The sequence below is a fragment of the Rhinopithecus bieti genome, unplaced genomic scaffold (assembly GCF_001698545.2).
Source record: "Rhinopithecus bieti isolate Rb0 unplaced genomic scaffold, ASM169854v2 scaffold_16601, whole genome shotgun sequence".
Lineage (NCBI taxonomy): Eukaryota > Metazoa > Chordata > Mammalia > Primates > Cercopithecidae > Rhinopithecus > Rhinopithecus bieti.
The window spans coordinates 1,471,293-1,489,423 of record NW_016808732.1 but is presented as its reverse complement, the minus strand read 5'-3'; the positions used below and the strand labels follow the sequence as shown (position 1 = coordinate 1,489,423).

Genomic DNA, 18,131 nt, shown 5'->3' with positions numbered 1-18,131 from the left:
CTTGGCCCAGAACTTTGGACATCCGCCCCTCCTGCACTCCATTCATCTCCACACTTACTGTGGCCCAGCCTGGCAGTGTCTGGAACGGGGTGTTGAGAGTACCAGGCTTGGCATCAGCCCATGGAGATTTATTCATCCTGGAATTGGATCGAGCTTGGACTTTGGGCTGGGCACGGGGTGGGGCACACAAAGGTGGGCGCTAAGGTTCTGACCCAGAGGAGCTGACAGTTGACACATGCTCAGGGTAGGGCTTCAACAGCTTTTGGGTCCTGGACAGGGCAGCCCTCTCCCCCACCAGCGGCCCAAAGAGTTGGCAGACCTGCAGCTGCCCCATCCTGCCTGCGAGGCTGGCGGGCCGCTCCTGTGGATGTGGCCCATTTTGTTTCTCTTCTTCTTTCTTCGGGGGTCCTTCCTGGCTAATTGCAGATATTTTTCTTGCCTTTCTTAAAAAACAAAACAAAACAAAAAAACTGCACTGTTTCCTCTTAAAAGCAGTCATTGAAGTAGAAAATTGTACTTACCTAGAAGAGTCTAAAGAAGAGAATAGATATCACCTGTGACTGCATCCCCGAGATGGTCCCTGTCAGTATCCTGGGGGTGTGGCTGCCATGTCCTTTCCACCGTGTCCCCAGGGTGCAGGGCTGGCACCTCGCAGTTGCTCAACACGTATTTGTGACTGAGTGAAAATAATGAGCAATTATATATATCTATCTACATATATATATAGCAGAAAATTGAGACTATAAATTGTATTTTTTAAATTTTTATGTATTTATTTATTTATTTTGAGATGGAGTCTCCCAGGCTGCAGTGCAATGGCACGATCTCGGCTCACTGCAACTTCCGCCTCCCAGGTTCAAGCAATTCTCCCGTCTCAGCCTCCCGAGTAACTCGAATTACAGGTGCGCACCATCACGCCCTGCTAATTTTTTGTATTTTTAGTAGAGAGGTGGTTTCATCATGTTGGCCAGGCCGGTCTCAAACTCCTGACCTCAGGTGGTCTACCCACCTCAGCCTCCCAAAGTACTGGGATTACAGGCGTGAGCCACCGCACCCGGCCTATTTTTTAATTTCACCTTTTTCACTCTTTGTGGCGCTGACCTTTTCCCCATGTGGAGTTTTCTGTCGGGGCTAAGACGTCATTGACGTCATCTATCCCTTCTGGCCGAGCACTGTGTTGTTGGGATGCACATCCAAGTGTTTCTATCAGAGACTTATCTCTGGTATTTCCTTAAAGCACATTCCTAGAAGCGGCCACACAAAGGAATAAAAAGGAGCAAGCTTCCTTTTTTGGTGTTGCATTTTGTGTGTCTTCCTGCCCATCAGGGTACGGGGGAGGTGCACTTCAGACCCAAAGGCTGATTTCTGAGAACTGCTGTGGTTATAAAAACGGCAGGTCAGCGGAGGCGAGGAATGAATTATGTATCAAGCTCTAAGTCAGATCAAGGCAAATGGAGTTCATACTTATCTGAAGACAGAATGTACCTTTCTGGAATCGATCAGCGGAGATGTTGATTAGCCCAGAATAATCCTTCATGGTGTTTTAAGAAACACTACTCTCTCTTGTTCAGGAGGAAGGCAGCTGGCCTCCATCACTGCCTCCCAGATTTTGTAGATTGGAGGGATGTCCCAGGGCCTCAGGGTTAGCAGGTCCCGCCTGACTTCAGTTCAAGGCCACTGAGCATCTGCAACTCGCCGGATGCACTGGTGTTGCGGGGACCCCGCCCCAGACCATTCCTGGGCACCCCGTCCTATACTTCCTGCATCTCCCATCCACAGGCTGAGGTCACATGGACTCCAGGAGGCCGAATCCAATGGCCAGTTTCGGGTTCTCACCTTGACCTCTTCGGGGCTGCCCGCTGTTGGCACCTTCCTTCTTCTAGACACACGATCATCTGCAGCCTCCCTGGTGCTTTCTCTCCTTCCGTCCTGTTCATGGCCTTCCTTGCCAATTTTGTCTCATCTGCCCAACCTCCCAAGTTAGCATTCCTCCACACTGGAGTGTTCCCTCCTCGCTCTGCATTCATTCCCTACGTGATCTAATCCCAACACCACCACTCACTGGCTGTGTGGACTTAGGTAGCTGACTTCACCTCTCTGTGCTTTCATTTCCTCATCTCTAAAATTGGCCTAGTAAAATCCTCTCTCACCAGGTGTTCCAAGGATGATAGGACAGAATTCCCAGCTCCTGTCACAGGCCCTGGTACATGATGGGCACCTCATGACTCTCCTGTTGTCACTCGCTCATACATTCACACACTTAGCGGATCCTGATGGAATGCATCTTACGTGCTGCCCTCTGTTCTAGGCATGGAGGACACAGTGGCGGCAGAGCAGGCCCAGGCCTTGCGTACTGAGAATCCATCCTCATGTAGGGGACATAGATGAGAACTAAGTCAATTACAGTTTGTCAGGTGGAAAATGAGAAGGAGACGTGGGGAATGGAAGGGAGAGCAGAGGTGGGCTTTCCGAGGCAGCTCGGGGTGGTGGTTAGGCTCAGTCCTGGCTCACCCGCTTCCAGCTGTGGACCTTGATCGGGTTCATACTGTTTCCTCTCTCAGTAGCTGAGTGACATCACCAGCAGTCAACTTCTATGTGTATCCGTTTCCTCATCTGTAACGCTGGGTGACATCACCTATCTAGTAAGGAAGGAAACCACTAACCTCTGAAATCAAAAAGCCCATTTCTCTAAGTTTGGTCCTCAGACCCGGCTCCAGAATTGCTGGGATTGTGGATGGAAATGCAGATTCCCTGGCCTACCATGCTCTGGGTGAGGCCCAGGGCCCTGCTTTTTGGAAGAAGTATCTTAGGAGACTCAGGCTCACTGATGTTTGGCAGACTGTGGTCTACAGGGTGCTGAGACGGACTGGTCCCATCCTGATGGGGGCAGGATGGACTGAAGCTACTCAAAGTGTGGTCACCTGGGAGCCTCACCTGGGAGCTTGTTAGAAATGCAAATCAGATTCTCTATGGGTGGGCCCAGGACTCCATGCCTTGACAACCTCCAAGTGATTCTGCTGCAGCCTCCATCTGGGAGGCTCTAGGTCAGCTCTGGGAGTGGCAGGTCATCCTCCAGATGAGGCAGTTGCCTGGCCCAGGGTGCCCTAGGCAGGGACACCAGCTCCCCACCCTTCTCTCTCTGCTAACTCAGTTTCCCTCCTTCCTTCAGGATCCCAAGTGATGGTGGTTTCCTCGGAGGGCGAGCTGAGCCCTGCGCGACTGGTTAGCACGGCGGAGCTGGTGGCCACGCCTGCTGGCTGGCGTGCGTGAACAGGTGTGAACCGCGGGATCTCAGCACCTTGACCCAAGAGGAAGCATGTCGAAGAAAGGCCGGAGCAAGGGCGAGAAGCCCGAGATGGAGACGGACGCGGTGCAGATGGCCAACGAGGAGCTGCGGGCCAAGCTGACCAGCATTCAGATCGAGTTCCAGCAGGAAAAGAGCAAGGTGGGGGCTGGCGCCAGCTCAGCAGCAGCTGGGCTGCAAATGTCCCTTTGGGCAGTGTTGCCCCTGGGGCGTGTATGGAGAGTCTGTTCCAGGTCGGGGGCTGAGGGCAGGCACTTCACCTCTATAGCCTGCGGCCTGTCCCTTTGCAGTACAGAGACCGCTGGGCAGGAGTCTGGGCCCCACCAGTGCTTGCTGTGACCTTGGACAAGCCACTGAACACCCCATTCTTTGATTTCTCTTACCTGCAAGATGGGGGTTGTCAAAAGAAAAATGTTTGACAAATTCAGTTTAGCAGAGTTTAATTGAGCAAAGAGCGATTCGAGGATGGGGCAGTCCCCAGAACAGAACAGAGCAGGTTCAGAGAAACCTGCATATGGTCAGACAGCTTTCAATATGGGGACAGAAAACAGAAGAGGTGCTGAGGCTACTTGATTGATTACAACTTGACCCTTGATCCGTGGGTCACCTGTGATTTACTGATGCTCAGCTTCTGTGATTGGCTGAGCCTCAGCTGTTTGTTTAAAAATGCTCCTAAGTCAGCCTCTTGGTTAGTTTGTTTGCTAAGTTAGGTTGCAGTTCATTATATAGGAACTCATGCATGAAGGCACCCTCAGGCTAAGTTTAGCTTAATTTACCAAGGTCATGGCAGTACCAGCTTTTCCTAAATTCCAAAAGGGAAGAGGGCATAGTGAGGCATGTCCCACTCCCCGCTTCCCATCATGGCCTGAACTAGCTTTTCAGGTTAACTTTGGAATGCCCTTGGTGGAGAGGAGGGGTCCGTTCAGATGGTCAGGAGGCTTCAAAGTTTATTTTTGGTTTATGCTGCCTTGAGGGCTTGTAAGCCATATTATGTGCTTTCTTAGACATGATGGGGCTGTGGTCTGGACTCAGGGCTTTGCTAGGTAAAGAGCTTGGAACAGAGCCTGGCTCTGGGATATGAGCTACTCTTCTCTCTCCTAGGGCAGATTTGAGCTTTGGAGCTGGGCAGGACAGTGCCTGGTTGGGTGCTAGGAGTCTAATGAAAGCACGGGATGTCACAGAGGGGAGGAACACAGACTTTCCAGGCAGACCTGGCTTCAAACCTCAGCTTGTCCCCTAACTGGTCTCATGATCTTGGCCAGGTGACTAAAAGTCTCTGAAACCTCTGTCTTCTCATCTGACACCAGCTATTATGGTGTAATAATAGCTGTCTGGTTTCAGATGGTCATGAGGATCTGATTAATGGATGCAATAAAAAGACCCATCAACATCTGGTGCCCAGGCCCAGCTGCAGTCCTGTTTGGTGGCCGGGCTCTGACTTGGGTGGACTTGAAGGTAGAGCAAGCCCAGGGCTATGAGCCCAGGGAGGAACTACTAGCCAGGCTGAGGACAGAAAAGGGATGGAGATGCAGGCTTGCTCCTGGGTGGCTCGAGCAGTTGAGGGTCTAACTGAAGCTCTGAAGGTACCCTCTAGCTTCTGATGTAGCACCTGGAGCAATGGGTGGAGGCTGCTTGGGAAATTGCATCAGGCATCCCTGTCTTGTTGAGCTGGGACTCAGGCCGCCAATGGGGTCCTGGGCCAGATCCAGCTGTCAGGTGGGGATAGGGCTGGGGCCTGGGCTCTGGCTCCAACCCCCAGCTCAGGAGGGGCCACACAGAGCAGAGGCTGAGTTCTGGACTGGGGGAGTGGGCTTCTGGAACTTGGGGACAGATGCACCTGTCTCCATCCCTAGGTGTTCAAGATTCCAGTCTAAGTGCATCCAGCCTCTTTTAGTCATGGATGCTGGTGATGTTGACCTGTTCACCCTTTAGCCAGGTCAAGAGGCCAGGTCACCTCTGGGGCTGGGGCTGACTGGCTAGGACTGCAGGGGCTTGCATCTTGTATCTGGATGTAGCAATAGTGGCTGTGGTGACAGGGAAAGCTGCTCGCTCACATCACACTGCCTGGGCTCCATCCCCTCTCCACCACCACCCCTGCCTGAGGTTTTATAAGCTGTGTAACCCCTTGCCTCAGTTTTCCCATCTGTAGATGGGGACCTCTAAGGTGTCTGCCTCCTGGGTTGTTTGAGGAATGAATGAGACAGTCACACACAGGGCCTGGGTGCTGCCTGTCATATTCTCACATGACCATCAGGGTGACATTTGTATGCCTACTGTGCAGATAGCGCCAGGTGCTTTAGAGGGTGTCCTGACCCTGGCAGGGAACTGAGAGGTCAGGTGCGGCTTCCCCCGTGTTACAGGTGAGCCAGCCAAGGGCTGGAGAGGGCAGGGACTTGCCCAGGTGTGTCAGCTTGCCAGGGCTGCAGTAACCAAGTCCCACAGGTGGGGCGGCTTACACAACAGACGTTTGCTGTCTCAGTCCTGGAGCCTGGCAGCCACAGATCCAGGTGTCAGGATTGGCTCCTTCTGAAGCCCCTCTCCTTGGCTCGCAGTTGACCACCTTCTCCCTGTATCTTCACATGGCTTTCTCCTCTGTGTGTGTCCACGTCTATTTCCTCTTCTTATGAAGACACCAGGCAAATTGGGTTAGGGCCCACCCTAATGACCTCATTAGGACCTATCTCCAAATGCAATCACATCCTGAGGTCCTGGGGGTTAGGACTTCAACATATGAATTTCAGGGGACACAGTTTAGCCTCACACACGAGGCCAGCACAGTAGGTGGTATTGCTGGGTTGAAAGCCAGGCCCATGCGGACCCCAGGCTGGGCCTCCCTGTTACCAAGCTGCCTCCTTGCCTCTGGGACATGTAGCAATTTCCACTTGGATGCACCCTGGCTGCTTATTTTCTCAATCCAGCCATCCCTGTGGCCCCTTGAGGTTGACTTTACCCATCTGGCTGCTGGGAGAATTTTGATTCTCTGAGAATTCAGCCATGTGCTTATTGACTGGTACAAAAAGAATAAATGCAAACTTTACAATTGCATTGAAGTCTTACTTTGATATGATCTCATAATCACCGTCAATGTCCCATTTAAAGTGCTGGTATTTTAGCAAAGCATACCTGTTGAACACTGTAGGATGAGGGAGGGCGGTAAACGTGTCTGTCTGTTCATCAGCAAGCCTGTGGCACGCATGCTCCGTGCCTGGGCTGAGTGAGAAGTGTTTGGAAGTAACTCAGAGACAGCCCCTGCCCTGAAGTCAGATGGGTACAGAGGCTCACAGGAAACCAGCAATATAGCAACCCTGGGCACATTGCATCAAAGGTTTTAGAAAATAGAGCAGGGGCAAGCAGAACCCAAGACTTCACAGGGGCAGTTTTGTGGGGGTTTTTTGGAGTACTTCCTTACTTTCTGGCATCGTAAGATGCTCCAGGCTCCGCAGTGGCTCACGCCTCTAATCCCAGCACTTTGGGAGGCCGAGGCGGGTGGATCATGAGGTCAGGAGAACGAGACCATCCTGGTTAACACAGTGAAACCCCATCTCTACTAAAAATATTAAAAAATTAGCTGGGCGTGGTGGCGGGCACCTGTAGTCCTGCTACTCGGGAGGCTGAGGCAGGAGAATGGCTTGAACCCGGGAGGCGGAGCTTGCAGTGAGCCGAGATCGCGCCACTGTACTCCAGCCTGGGCGACAGAGCGAGACTCTGACTCAAAAAAAAAAAAAAAAAAAAAAAAAAACCCCCAGGCTCATCTTGTATATTTCCTATCCTAGCCCTAGACCCAGCAATTTCTCTGAGGAGTCCTGGTTCCTTTTATTGGAGAATGGCATTAGAAACAAAGATCTGGGCACCAGGTGTGCCCATTACTGCTGGGGTGTCATTGTTTCTAGGCCCTCTCAGCTGCCAGAACAAGGAAATATATGTGTATATGACCTGCGTATGTACACATACCTGTAAATATTTCTATATGTGACATCTATATCCACACAAAGTTAAACATGAGTTCTTACAGATGTCCCCAAGATGAATCCACTGTCACATGGCTCACTTCAGCCTCCTCTTGCTTGTCTGTAACCTCTCACTCCAAGTGGGAAACCTGGCTTCCCCATCTGCCATCCACTTCCTTTCTTCAACACTATACATGTATGATGGTTTCAGAGTAGTTAACCTGTACCAGTGAGATTTAGAGGGCTTTGAGCCTGGAGGATGTGGGAGGGAGGGCTGCTGCAGGTGGCTTGGGCAAGGGGGAAGTGGGGAAGTGGCCAGGCCTGGACATAGAGAGCCAGTGCTGCTGGATTGGATGAGGATGGGGATGGAAAGGGACGAATCTGACTCACCCTCTGAGTGGGAATGGCAAGTGGGGGTGGTTCTGGTGGTTCAGATAATTTCTCCATGCCAACCCCCACACACCCAGGGCATGTTCCCTCTCTTGGCCTTTGTGCTATGGCTGCATTTAGAGTCCAAGTGCTGAGGAGTGACTGGTGTGGGTGCCTCTACACTTGGGGTAGCTTGGAGGCACCTGGAGATAAAGTGCTGGATGGCTTTTTTTGGCCTGCTCAGTTGGATGGAGTGGTGGGGGTGGGGAGTGCTCTGTGCACATCAGGGGTCACCCCAGCCTCACTCTGCTGCTTCTGTGGCATAGGTCATGTCACCTGGGCTTGGCCCTCAGCAGCTTTGGGCAGAGCTGGAGGGACCCACCAGGGCCCTGTCCCCAGGCCCCTGCCTCTCTGTCACCATCCCTGTCCTACACACCTGGATCACCAGCCTCAGCAGCACCTCTGCCCCTCCCAGGAAGCAGCCCCTATACCCCCCGGGCTGCCCTGCACAGGCCTCTGCTCACCCTTCCATGTTCCTCATTCCCTTTCTACCTGTGACTCTCCTGAGAGGCTGCCCACACCTGATGCACAAAGTCAGAACCACGATAACAGCAGACTTCATTCATCCACCTGCAGTCACCTCATCTTCCTCCTCCCAACGGGCCTTTGAGGGGCAGCTGTTGACATCCCTGTTTCCTAGTAGAGGAAACTGGAGCTCTGGAAGTTTGTGTAGTCAGAGTTCTTTAGAGAAACAGAACCAATAGGTTGTCTCACACACACACACACACACACACACCCCACAGAGTGAGAGGCTGTTTGTTAGTTTTAAGGAATCGGCTTACGCAGTTGTGGGGCTAGCACATCTGAAATGTGTAGGGCAGACCAGCAGGCTGGAGATTCAGGCAAGGGTTGATCTTGCAGCTTCGAGTCCCAGTGCAGTCTGGAGGCAGAGTTCCTTCTTCCTCAGGGGACCTCGGTCTTTCTATTGAAGTCTTCGACTGATTGGATGAGGCCCACCTACATGGTGGAAGGCACTGTGCTTCACCCAGAGTTTACTGATGTAAATGTTAATCTTTTCTAAAATATACCTTCACAGCCACATCTGGACTGGTGTTTGACCAAACGACTGGGCATTGTGGCCCAGCCAAGTCAACCCACAACATCAACCACCATAGAGGTAGAGAAATTTCCCCGGGGAAATGCAGCTCATCAAAACAGATTAGGATCTCATTGGATCTGACCTTGCTGAGCCCAGATGACTGTCAGCATTAACCAGGGACTTAAGACAGTGTTGCCTCGCAGCAGGGAGAACAGTCAAAAACATTTTGTCCATAACCAGGACAGTTCTGTTAAATACTTAAAGTTCTGGCTTCCTGCTACTAAATCCACGAGGAAAAGATACTGATTGCTGCCCCCAGGGTAAGGTGGACAGAGCACGGACTGGTCGCCTGGCTTCATTCCTATGATTGTGAGTATCTGGTGAAAGGAGATGTTGCTCTTGTGTGTTTTCCTGGGTTGGTTTTATTTGCTGCTTGACCTGCTGTTATAAGTAAGGATTTACCAATACTCAGGTGTCATTGTAAAACTTCTCACCGAAAATTAATTTTAACATGTTACTATGCTATCAAGAGTGTGGTCTGGGGAAAGACGTTGCCATTTTCCCTGGAAGCAGCTTGTCCATCAGAGGCAATTCATTTCAGGTCTGCAGAGAGGGGCAGAATTCAGGAAAGAAGGGCCTGTCAAGTGTTCCTGTGGAATGTGTGTTGAGTGATACTGAAACAAAAAGGTTAAAGAAAGCATTTTGAAGTGTTTTAAGAACACACTCCCTTGGGACATTTTATAAGTAATGTTTTGAATTGTTTGCTGATAGAATGAATAGACTCAAGGCGGGGTGGGTCACCTGGCAGCAGCAGGGTCCTCATCCCTCACCCTGGGCAGGTCACCAGACCGTCACTGAGCCTTGGCTGCCTCGTGATAAAACAGAGGAGAGAGAGAGAGGAAGACAGACAGAGAGAGAGAGAGAGAGAGAGAGAGAGAGAGAGAGAGAGAGAGAGAGAGAGCGCTACCTCCTTCCCAAGACCGTAAGGGGTTAATGTGGCAATGTGGGTGATGCATTAGAGTCCCCAGCCCAGCTTGGGACCCCGCTCAACAAGAATGGTGCCCCCCTGCTCACTGCCCCCGAAGACTTAGAAGCCTGGTCTGTCTTCTCCAACTCCAGAGTCTGTGCATGGGGCCCTGGAAATGTATTTCTGGTTTACAATCTTTGGGGTCTTGGTGACGATTTCTGCAGGGTGTGTTCTGTGATTGAGCAATTGTCCTTCCTCATATATCTACAACTCGGAAGAGATGTCAAAGGCTTGAATGCCTCTCCAACATCCTCGGGGGGTTGCCACCCCTGCGGAAAACCTCAGGGAACTAGCAGGAGAGATTCTAAGTGGGGCTGGCAGGAGGGTCAGGCCTGCAGGGCATTGCCGAAGGGGGAATCCGTGGGAACGTGGGCCCAGGTGGGTGTCTTGGGCGCGGGGAGGCTGTGGCCAGCTCCCCCAGCTGTGACCCTGACCCTGATCCTGACCCTGACCGGCTCTCTCGCCGCTCTGGCTGCAGGTGGGCAAACTGCGCGAGCGGCTGCAGGAGGCGAAGCTGGAGCGCGAGCAGGAGCAGCGACGGCACACGGCCTACATTTCGGAGCTCAAGGCCAAGCTGCATGAAGAGAAGACCAAGGAGCTGCAGGCGCTGCGCGAGGGGCTCATCCGGCAGCACGAGCAGGAGGCGGCGCGCACGGCCAAGATCAAGGAGGGTGAGCTGCAGCGGCTGCAGGCCACGCTGAACGTGTTGCGCGACGGCGCGGCCGACAAGGTCAAGACAGCGCTGCTGACCGAGGCGCGCGAGGAGGCGCGCAGGGCCTTCGACGGAGAGCGCCTGCGGCTGCAGCAGGAGATCCTAGAGCTCAAGGCAGCGCGCAAGCAGGCAGAGGAGGCGCTCAGTAACTGCATGCAGGCCGACAAGACCAAGGCAGCCGACCTGCGCGCTGCCTACCAGGCGCACCAAGACGAGGTGCACCGCATCAAGCGCGAGTGCGAGCGCGACATCCGCAGGCTGGTACGTGCCGCCCCTCCCCAGCCCACGGGCACGCAGCCTTCCCTCCCTGCACGCGTGGGGGAAATGCGGAGCTCCGAGGACCTGCTGTGCTCCAGGCATTGTTCAAAGCACTGGGGCCCCAGCAACGTCCTTGCAGTCTTAGGTGTGGTAAGGAGGCTTTGGGGCTGCAGGTAATCGGCTCAAAGAACAGTTTCCCCATTTGTCTAAGGAGTTTAATGGAGACTAGCGAGGGTTGTTGCAAATGCATCGTGATAGCAGATCTGAGTGCCAGGCATTTATTAATTCATTTCCTTCAACAACCATGAGCAGACTTCCATCTCCAGGTGAGGTGCCGCAGGTCAGGGCAGGCCGGCCAACTGGCTGCAACAGCAAGGGAAAAATACAAATTGCAAGTAGGCCTGTTTTGAAAGATACTGGAGATCTGTGGAAGCTGTGGAGTGTGGATGAACTAAAATTCCAAAGGGAAGGGAAAAGAGCCCTGCCTAGGCCGCCTGAGAATTGCCAACTGCTTTCTTCCCTTGGGGCATTTGTGGATTCTGGGTGTGGGCTGAAGATTGGATGTCCTAAGAGAGATGAGTAGGATTTTTTGCCATCTCAGGGTGGGCATGAAAGAATGGAAACCAGAGGAGCCCCACCTAGGCCAGCTTGCTGCACAGGAGATCCTCCTGAGTCCTGCAGTGATGGGGAAGGCTGGTGAGCCCAGCTGGAAAGGCAGAGTGGCAGCTCCCATGCCCTCACTGGACGTAGGAGGCAAAGGGAGGGGGCCCACCACAAACACATGGCCAGTCTGCCCCTCAGGGCGTTTGTCACACTTTGAAGCTGTGTGGGGCAGGAGGCTAAGAAGTAAAGTAAGCTGAGGTTTTCAGACTGGATCAAACAGTAACAGTGATATTTACAAGAGAGACATCTTAATTATGAGGACATGGTGACACGGAGCATAAGAGGATGGGGTAAGATACACTGTGCAAACACTTCCTGAAAGCAAAGCTGGTCTGTCTGTATTAATGTCAAAGGCTCTAAGGCAAAAAGTAATACTAAAGACACAAAAGGGCAGTTCTTAATAATAAAGGGTCAATTCAGTGGGAATGCATTCAAAACCAAAACCTCAAATGTATAAAAGAGAAAAATATCAAAACTAAAAGGAGAAGCAGAGAAATCAACAGTTATGGTTGGGGATGAACACACTGCTATCAGCAAACAGTAGAACACATAGACAAAGAATGAATAAAGACATGATTTCACCAAGACAATTAACCAACGTGAACTTACCTGACAGAGCACTCTCTTCCACAACTGCAGAATTCTGTGGATGTGACATACTTTTATCAAAATAGACCACATTTCAAAATTTGTGGGTTGTAATTAGTCCTTAGGGCAAAACATATTTTAGACAAAAAGAAGAAATGCTGAAAATCAAGCATCTAAGCTTCTATATCAAGAAGAAAGAAAAAGAACAGCAAATTAAACTCCAGAGAGTAGAAGGAAGGAAATTTTGAAGAGCAAGAAACAGCGAAATAAAATTAATACAGAAAATCAACAAATTCAAGAGTTAATTAAAATTGATAAATGGACAAACATTTAGCAATATTGATAAAGCAAAACAGAGACAATGAGTTACTAATATCAAAAATGTAAAGGGGGAAATACCACAGCTCCTACAGACAATAAACCCACAGCAAACAGCATATACCAATAAACTTGAAACCTCGATAAAATAACATATTCCTTGAATAAGCACAACGTACCAAAACTGACACGAAGCAAATAGAAAATCTAAGTAGTCCTATAGCTCCTAAATAAATTAAATCTGTAATGAATAATTTTCCTATGAAGAAAGGCCCAGACCTAGACGGCTTTACAAGTAAATTATTTCAAGTGTTTAAGAAAGAAGTAAAACTAATTCTAGCCAAAGTCTTCCAGAAAACATAAATTGGAACACATTTTAACTAACTTATGAAGCCAGTGTAACTCTGATTCCAAAAGCAATAACATCACAAGATAAGAAAACTTTTGGATTACCTTTTATGAACATAGATTCAAGAGTACAAACGGCCGGGCACGGTGGCTCAAGCTTGTAATCCCAGCACTTTGGGAGGCCGAGACAGGCGGATCACGAGGTCAGGAGATCGAGACCATCCTGGCTAACACGTGAAACCCCGTCTCTACTAAAAATACAAAAACTAGCCGGGCGAGGGTGCGGGCGCCTGTAGTCCAGCTACTCGGGAGGCTGAGCGCAGGAGAATGCGTAAACCCGGGAGGCAGAGCTGCAGTGAGCTGAGATCTGGCCACTGCACTCCAGTCCAGCGACAAGAGCGAACTCCGCCTCAAAAAAAAAAAAAAAAAAAAAAAGAGTAAAGCAAGATATTAATATCAAACCAGCAATACATAGAAAAGCTAATAAGTCATAACCCAGCGAGTTTATTCTGAAATACAAAGATTGACTTCATATTCTAAAATCCGGCTGAATGTAATTCAACATAATGATATGATAAGAGGAAAAAGTGGTCATATTAAATGGCAGAAAATCTGTTGGTAAAATTCATTTCCATGATATAAACTCTCAGAAAACCAGGAATAGAATAGAATGTCTCTAATATGATAAGTGGTTCTATCAAAAATCTGTTACAGCTATATACATAATGAATGAAATATTGAACATTTCCCACCCAAAAAGTTCAAGGTCAAAACAAGATGTTGACTGTTACACTTCTAGTCAACATTGCAGCTGGCCAGAATGTCAAATACAAAAGACAGTAAAAATAAAAGTTTAAGAGAGGGAGAAAAAAAGAAAACTCATTATTTGCAGGTGGCTATGGTTGTGATGTAGAAAATCCAGAGACCTGTTTTAGTCACTACGTTGCATAATAAAAATAACACAGACTGCGGTACTATATATAATAGAAATTATTTCTACCATTCTGGAGGCTGGGGAGTCCAGATCCCAGGCCTGGCCAAGTTCAGTATCTGGCAAGGGCCCAGTTTTGCTTCTAAGATGATGTCCTTGAATGCCATGTCCTCACATGCCAGAAGGAATGTGATGACAAAGAGAGGCAGCAGCCTCATATTCTCTTATAAGGTCATTACTCCCTTCATAAAGGTTGTGCCTCATGACTTAATACTTCTTAAGTCCCCACCTCCGAATACTATCACATTGGTGATAGTTTCAATGTATGAATTTTTGTGGGACACGTTCAGAACGGTGGAAAGTTCTGAAATGAAAGACCCTACAAACTATTACATTAATAAGTGAATTTAATCAAGTCTATATATACAAGGTAACATACACACAAATTATTTCATATATTAGCAAATGGACAATTAAGAATGAAATCTTAAAAGTATCATTTACAGTAGAGCACGCAAAAACTTCAATACCTAGGAGTGAATCTAATGAAAGTGTGGCAAGATGTCTCCCCGTGAAACTAGAAAACATTGCTGAGAAAATTTAAGGAGATCTAAATCATGGAAAGAGATATCATTTTCATCGATTAGAGACTTAGTATAATATCAGTTTTATCCATGATTGAGCTACAGATTCAAGTGCTATCCCTTACCAAATCCCGCAGATTTTTTTTTTTTTCTTTTTTACTGAGGTCTTGCTCTGTTCTCAGGCTGGAGTGGCAGTGGTGTGGATTCTCACTCACTGCAACTTCTGCCAGCTCCTGGGTTCAAGCAATTCTTTGCCTCAGCCCTCCGAGTAGACTGGGATTACAGATGCTGCCACAATGCGCAGCTAATTTTTTTTTTTTTTTTTTTTTTTTTTTTTGTATTTTTTAGTAGGATGGGGTTTGCCATGTTGGCCAGGCTGGTCTTGAACTCCTGATCTCAAGTGATCTGCCTGCCTCGGCCTCCCAAAGTGCTAGGATTACAGACGTGAGTCACTGCGCCCAGCCCCCAGCAGACTTTTAAAATGCAGACATTGGCAAGCAGATTCTAAATTTGATGTAAAAAATTGAAAGGTTGTGGAATCACAATCTTGAAGAAGAGAAAAATTGAAAGTTCATACAACCTGTAACAAAATTTACTACAAAGCTACAATAATCAGACAGTAAGGCTGAAGGTTAGAGAGACAGGTCAGTGGAACAGAAGAGTCCAGAAGTACCTCTTCACGTATGTGGGAAAAGATAGCATGGCAGTTCACTACAGAGAGGATGATCTTTCAACGGACAATATTGGACTGGTTAGCTATCTGTAAGAAAAAAAACAAACAGGAAATACACACACACACAACACACACACACCACACACACACTCTGTCTGTATATAGTATGAAGTCTATATCGTACTACCCAAGAAGATTAATTCAAAGTGGTCTATAGACCTACACATGAAAAGTAAAACAATAAAGCTACTAGTAGAAAACAGACTTTTTTCATGATCTTGGGACATGGTAAATATTTCTTAAGCAGGACACAATACACTATTTACATGAATATACTATTCAGAGAGGGTTGTGCATTGGACATGAAATAATCATTGTTCATCAAAAGGCACCAATAAAAGAGATACAAGGCAAATTACAGGCTGAGAGAAGAGATGTTGAATACCTATACCACAAAGGACTTTTGTACAGATTATGAAAACAACTATAAAACAATATGAAAAATAACTCAATTAAAAATGGGCAAAAACTTGAAAGAATATTTCAAGAGCAGGATAATTAAATGACTAACAAATATGTGAAAAGGTGTTCTACCTCATTGATCATCAGGGAACCAGAGTAAAATTACAACTAGATATAAATTCTCATCCACTAGAATGACTGTAAAAAAAACAGACAATAGTAAATGTTGGCTAGCATGTGGAGGAGTGAGTACTGTCATTCTGATAGGACTTTAAAATGGTATAGCCACCTTGATAAGTGGTTTGGTAGTTTCTTAAAAAGTCTAAAAAAGGACACCTACGGACTCTGTAGTTCTACTCCTAAGTATCTATCCAAGAGAAATGAAAACATGTATCTATGGCCAGGCGCAGTGGCTCAAGCCTGTAATTCCAGCACTTTGGGAGGCCGAGACGGGCAGATCACGAGGTCAGGAGATCGAGACCACCCTGGCTAACACGGTGAAACCCCGTCTCTACTAAAAAACACAAAAAAACTAGCCGGGCGAGGTGGCGGGTGCCTGTAGCTCCAGCTACTCCGGAGGCTGAGGCAGGAGAATGGCGTAAACCCGGAAGGGGGAGCTTGTAGTGAGCAGAGATCCGGCCACTGCACTCCAGCCTGGGCGACAGAGGGAGACTCCGTCTCGAAACAAAAAAAAAAAAGAAAAGAAAACATGTATCTACATAAAGATTTGTACATGAATGCTTATGGCAGCATTTAATAGTCAACAAGTGGGAAAAGCCAAAATGTCCTCAGTTGGTGAATGGATAAATGTGGCATGTCTGTATAACACAATGTGAGTCAACAATGAGACAGTATGAAATATTGATTTATGCTACAATATCTATAACATTTCTGAACCTCATAAACATGCTAAATGATAGAAGTTAGATACAGAAGACCTCATATTGTATGCTTGCATTTATATGAAATCTCCAGAATAGCCAAATCTATAGAGACAGAGAGTAGGTTAGTGACTGACGGGGACTAGTTGGAATGGAGATTAGCTGTAAATGAGCATGAGGGATCTTACTGGGTGAGGAAGGTTCTGAAACAGATTATAATGATGGCTCCACAACTTGGAAGACTTACTAAAAATCGATGAAGTTCATGCTATATAAATTAAACTCTAAAATGTTTAAAACAAGAAAAATTGGAAATTTAAATAGGATTGATTAAAGTTTAACAGTGGATCTTGTATTTGCATTTAAAAAGAGCATATTTATAAGAGGAAGAAAAGCACACAACGAGACAACACTGCTCAGGCACCAGGATGGCTAAATTAAAAAGCTAACAGTGCCGAGAAATGGCAAGGACGTGGAGCAGCCTCGCCCCCTGGTAGCATCTCATACACTTAAGTGCTCTAAAGCGAAACAGAGACATCTGTTAACTCAGAATTTCATATCCAGCAAAAAATACTCTTTTACAGTAAGAGTGAAATAAAGACCTTTTAGGTAAAAGGAAGCTAAGATTATTTGTCACCAGAGGCTGCACCACCAAAAATGCTAAAGGAGGTTCTGCAGGTGAAGAGAAACAATGCCAGATGGGAATTTAGTTCTCTTGGAAGGTAATAAAGAACAGAAGAAATGGGTAAAGGAGAGTCAATGTCTGAGATGATCTCTTTTTCTCAATTTATTTTAAACACAAGTGACTGTTTAAAGAAAAACAATCACATTGTATTGTGGGGTTTATGACATATGCAGAAGTAAAATGCATAAAAAAATCTAGAAAGGATGGAGTGGGGTGGTTGGTGGTAAATGGATCTGTACTCTTGCACAGTCCTTCAATCTTGTCTGAGGGGGTGTGTGACGCTATGAATTCAAGGAGGCTGTGACAAATCAAGGTTTAAAAAGGCAGCAAAAGGAGGCACAGCTAAAAAGCAAAGAGGGGAAATAAAATGAGAGACTAAAGAAATCTGTTTGCACTAAAAGAAGGTAGCAAAGAAGGACCAAAGCAGGGAAAAAAACAGATGGGACAAATGGAGAAGAGACAGCAAAATGGTGGAATTAAACAAGTCATAGCAGTAGTTACATCAAATGTAAATGGACTAAACCAGTTAAAATGCAGAAGTTGTCAGAGTGGATACAAAAGTCACACTTTTAAATATAAAGACCCGGTTTCACTAAAGGAAAATGATAGAAAATATGCTCTGTGAGCAATAGATGAAGCAATAAGATGGATAAAGGTGTATTTAGTCAATGGGATATTACACAGCAATGGGAAAAAATGAATTTCCAAAACAGGCAAGAAAATGAATGAATTTCCTACATGTGGTGTCATAAACAAACCAAACAAGGTGAGCACAAAAGCTACATACTGCATGATTTTACTCACATGAAGTTTAAGAAGGGTAAAAACTAATCTAAGGTGCTAGAATAATAGTGTGGATGACCTCTGGGTGTGGGGTTGATCAGGAAGCGGCAGGAGCCAGCCTTCTCGAGTATCAGGAATCCCTTCCTTCCTTCCTTCCTTCCTTCCTTCCTTCCTTCCTTCCTTCCTTCCTTTCCCTTTCTTTCCCTTTCTCTTTTTCTTTTTCTTTCTTTCTTTCTTTCTTTCTTTCTTTCTTTCTTTCTTTCTTTCTTTCTTTCTTTCTTTCTCTCTTTCTTCCTTTCTTTCTTTCTTCTTTCTCTCTCTCTCCTTCCTTCCTTCTTTCCTTCCTTCCTTCTTCCTTTCCTTTCCTTTCCCTTTCTTTCCCTTTCTCTCTCTTTCTTTTTCTCTTTCTTTCTTTTTCTCTTTCTCTTTCTTTCCTTCCTTCCTTCCTTCCTTCCTTCCTTCCTTCCTTCCTTCCTTCCTTCCTTCCTTCCTTCCTTCC

At 47.3% G+C, this 18,131-nt stretch overlaps 1 protein-coding gene across 2 annotated transcripts in view; it reads left to right on the top strand.

Annotated features, from left to right (window-relative positions):
- Window positions 1-18,131, top strand: part of JAKMIP1 (janus kinase and microtubule interacting protein 1) — a 175,362-nt gene that overhangs the window by 81,666 nt on the left and 75,565 nt on the right. The window contains exons 2-3 of one of the 2 annotated variants that reach the window (XM_017887098.1): window positions 3,170-3,445; window positions 10,225-10,719. In XM_017887098.1, coding sequence (XP_017742587.1) covers window positions 3,317-3,445; window positions 10,225-10,719 — 624 coding nt within the window. In that variant the 5' untranslated portion in view covers window positions 3,170-3,316. The remainder of the gene's footprint in view (window positions 1-3,169; window positions 3,446-10,224; window positions 10,720-18,131) is intronic. The other variant, XM_017887097.1, reaches the window with a different exon arrangement.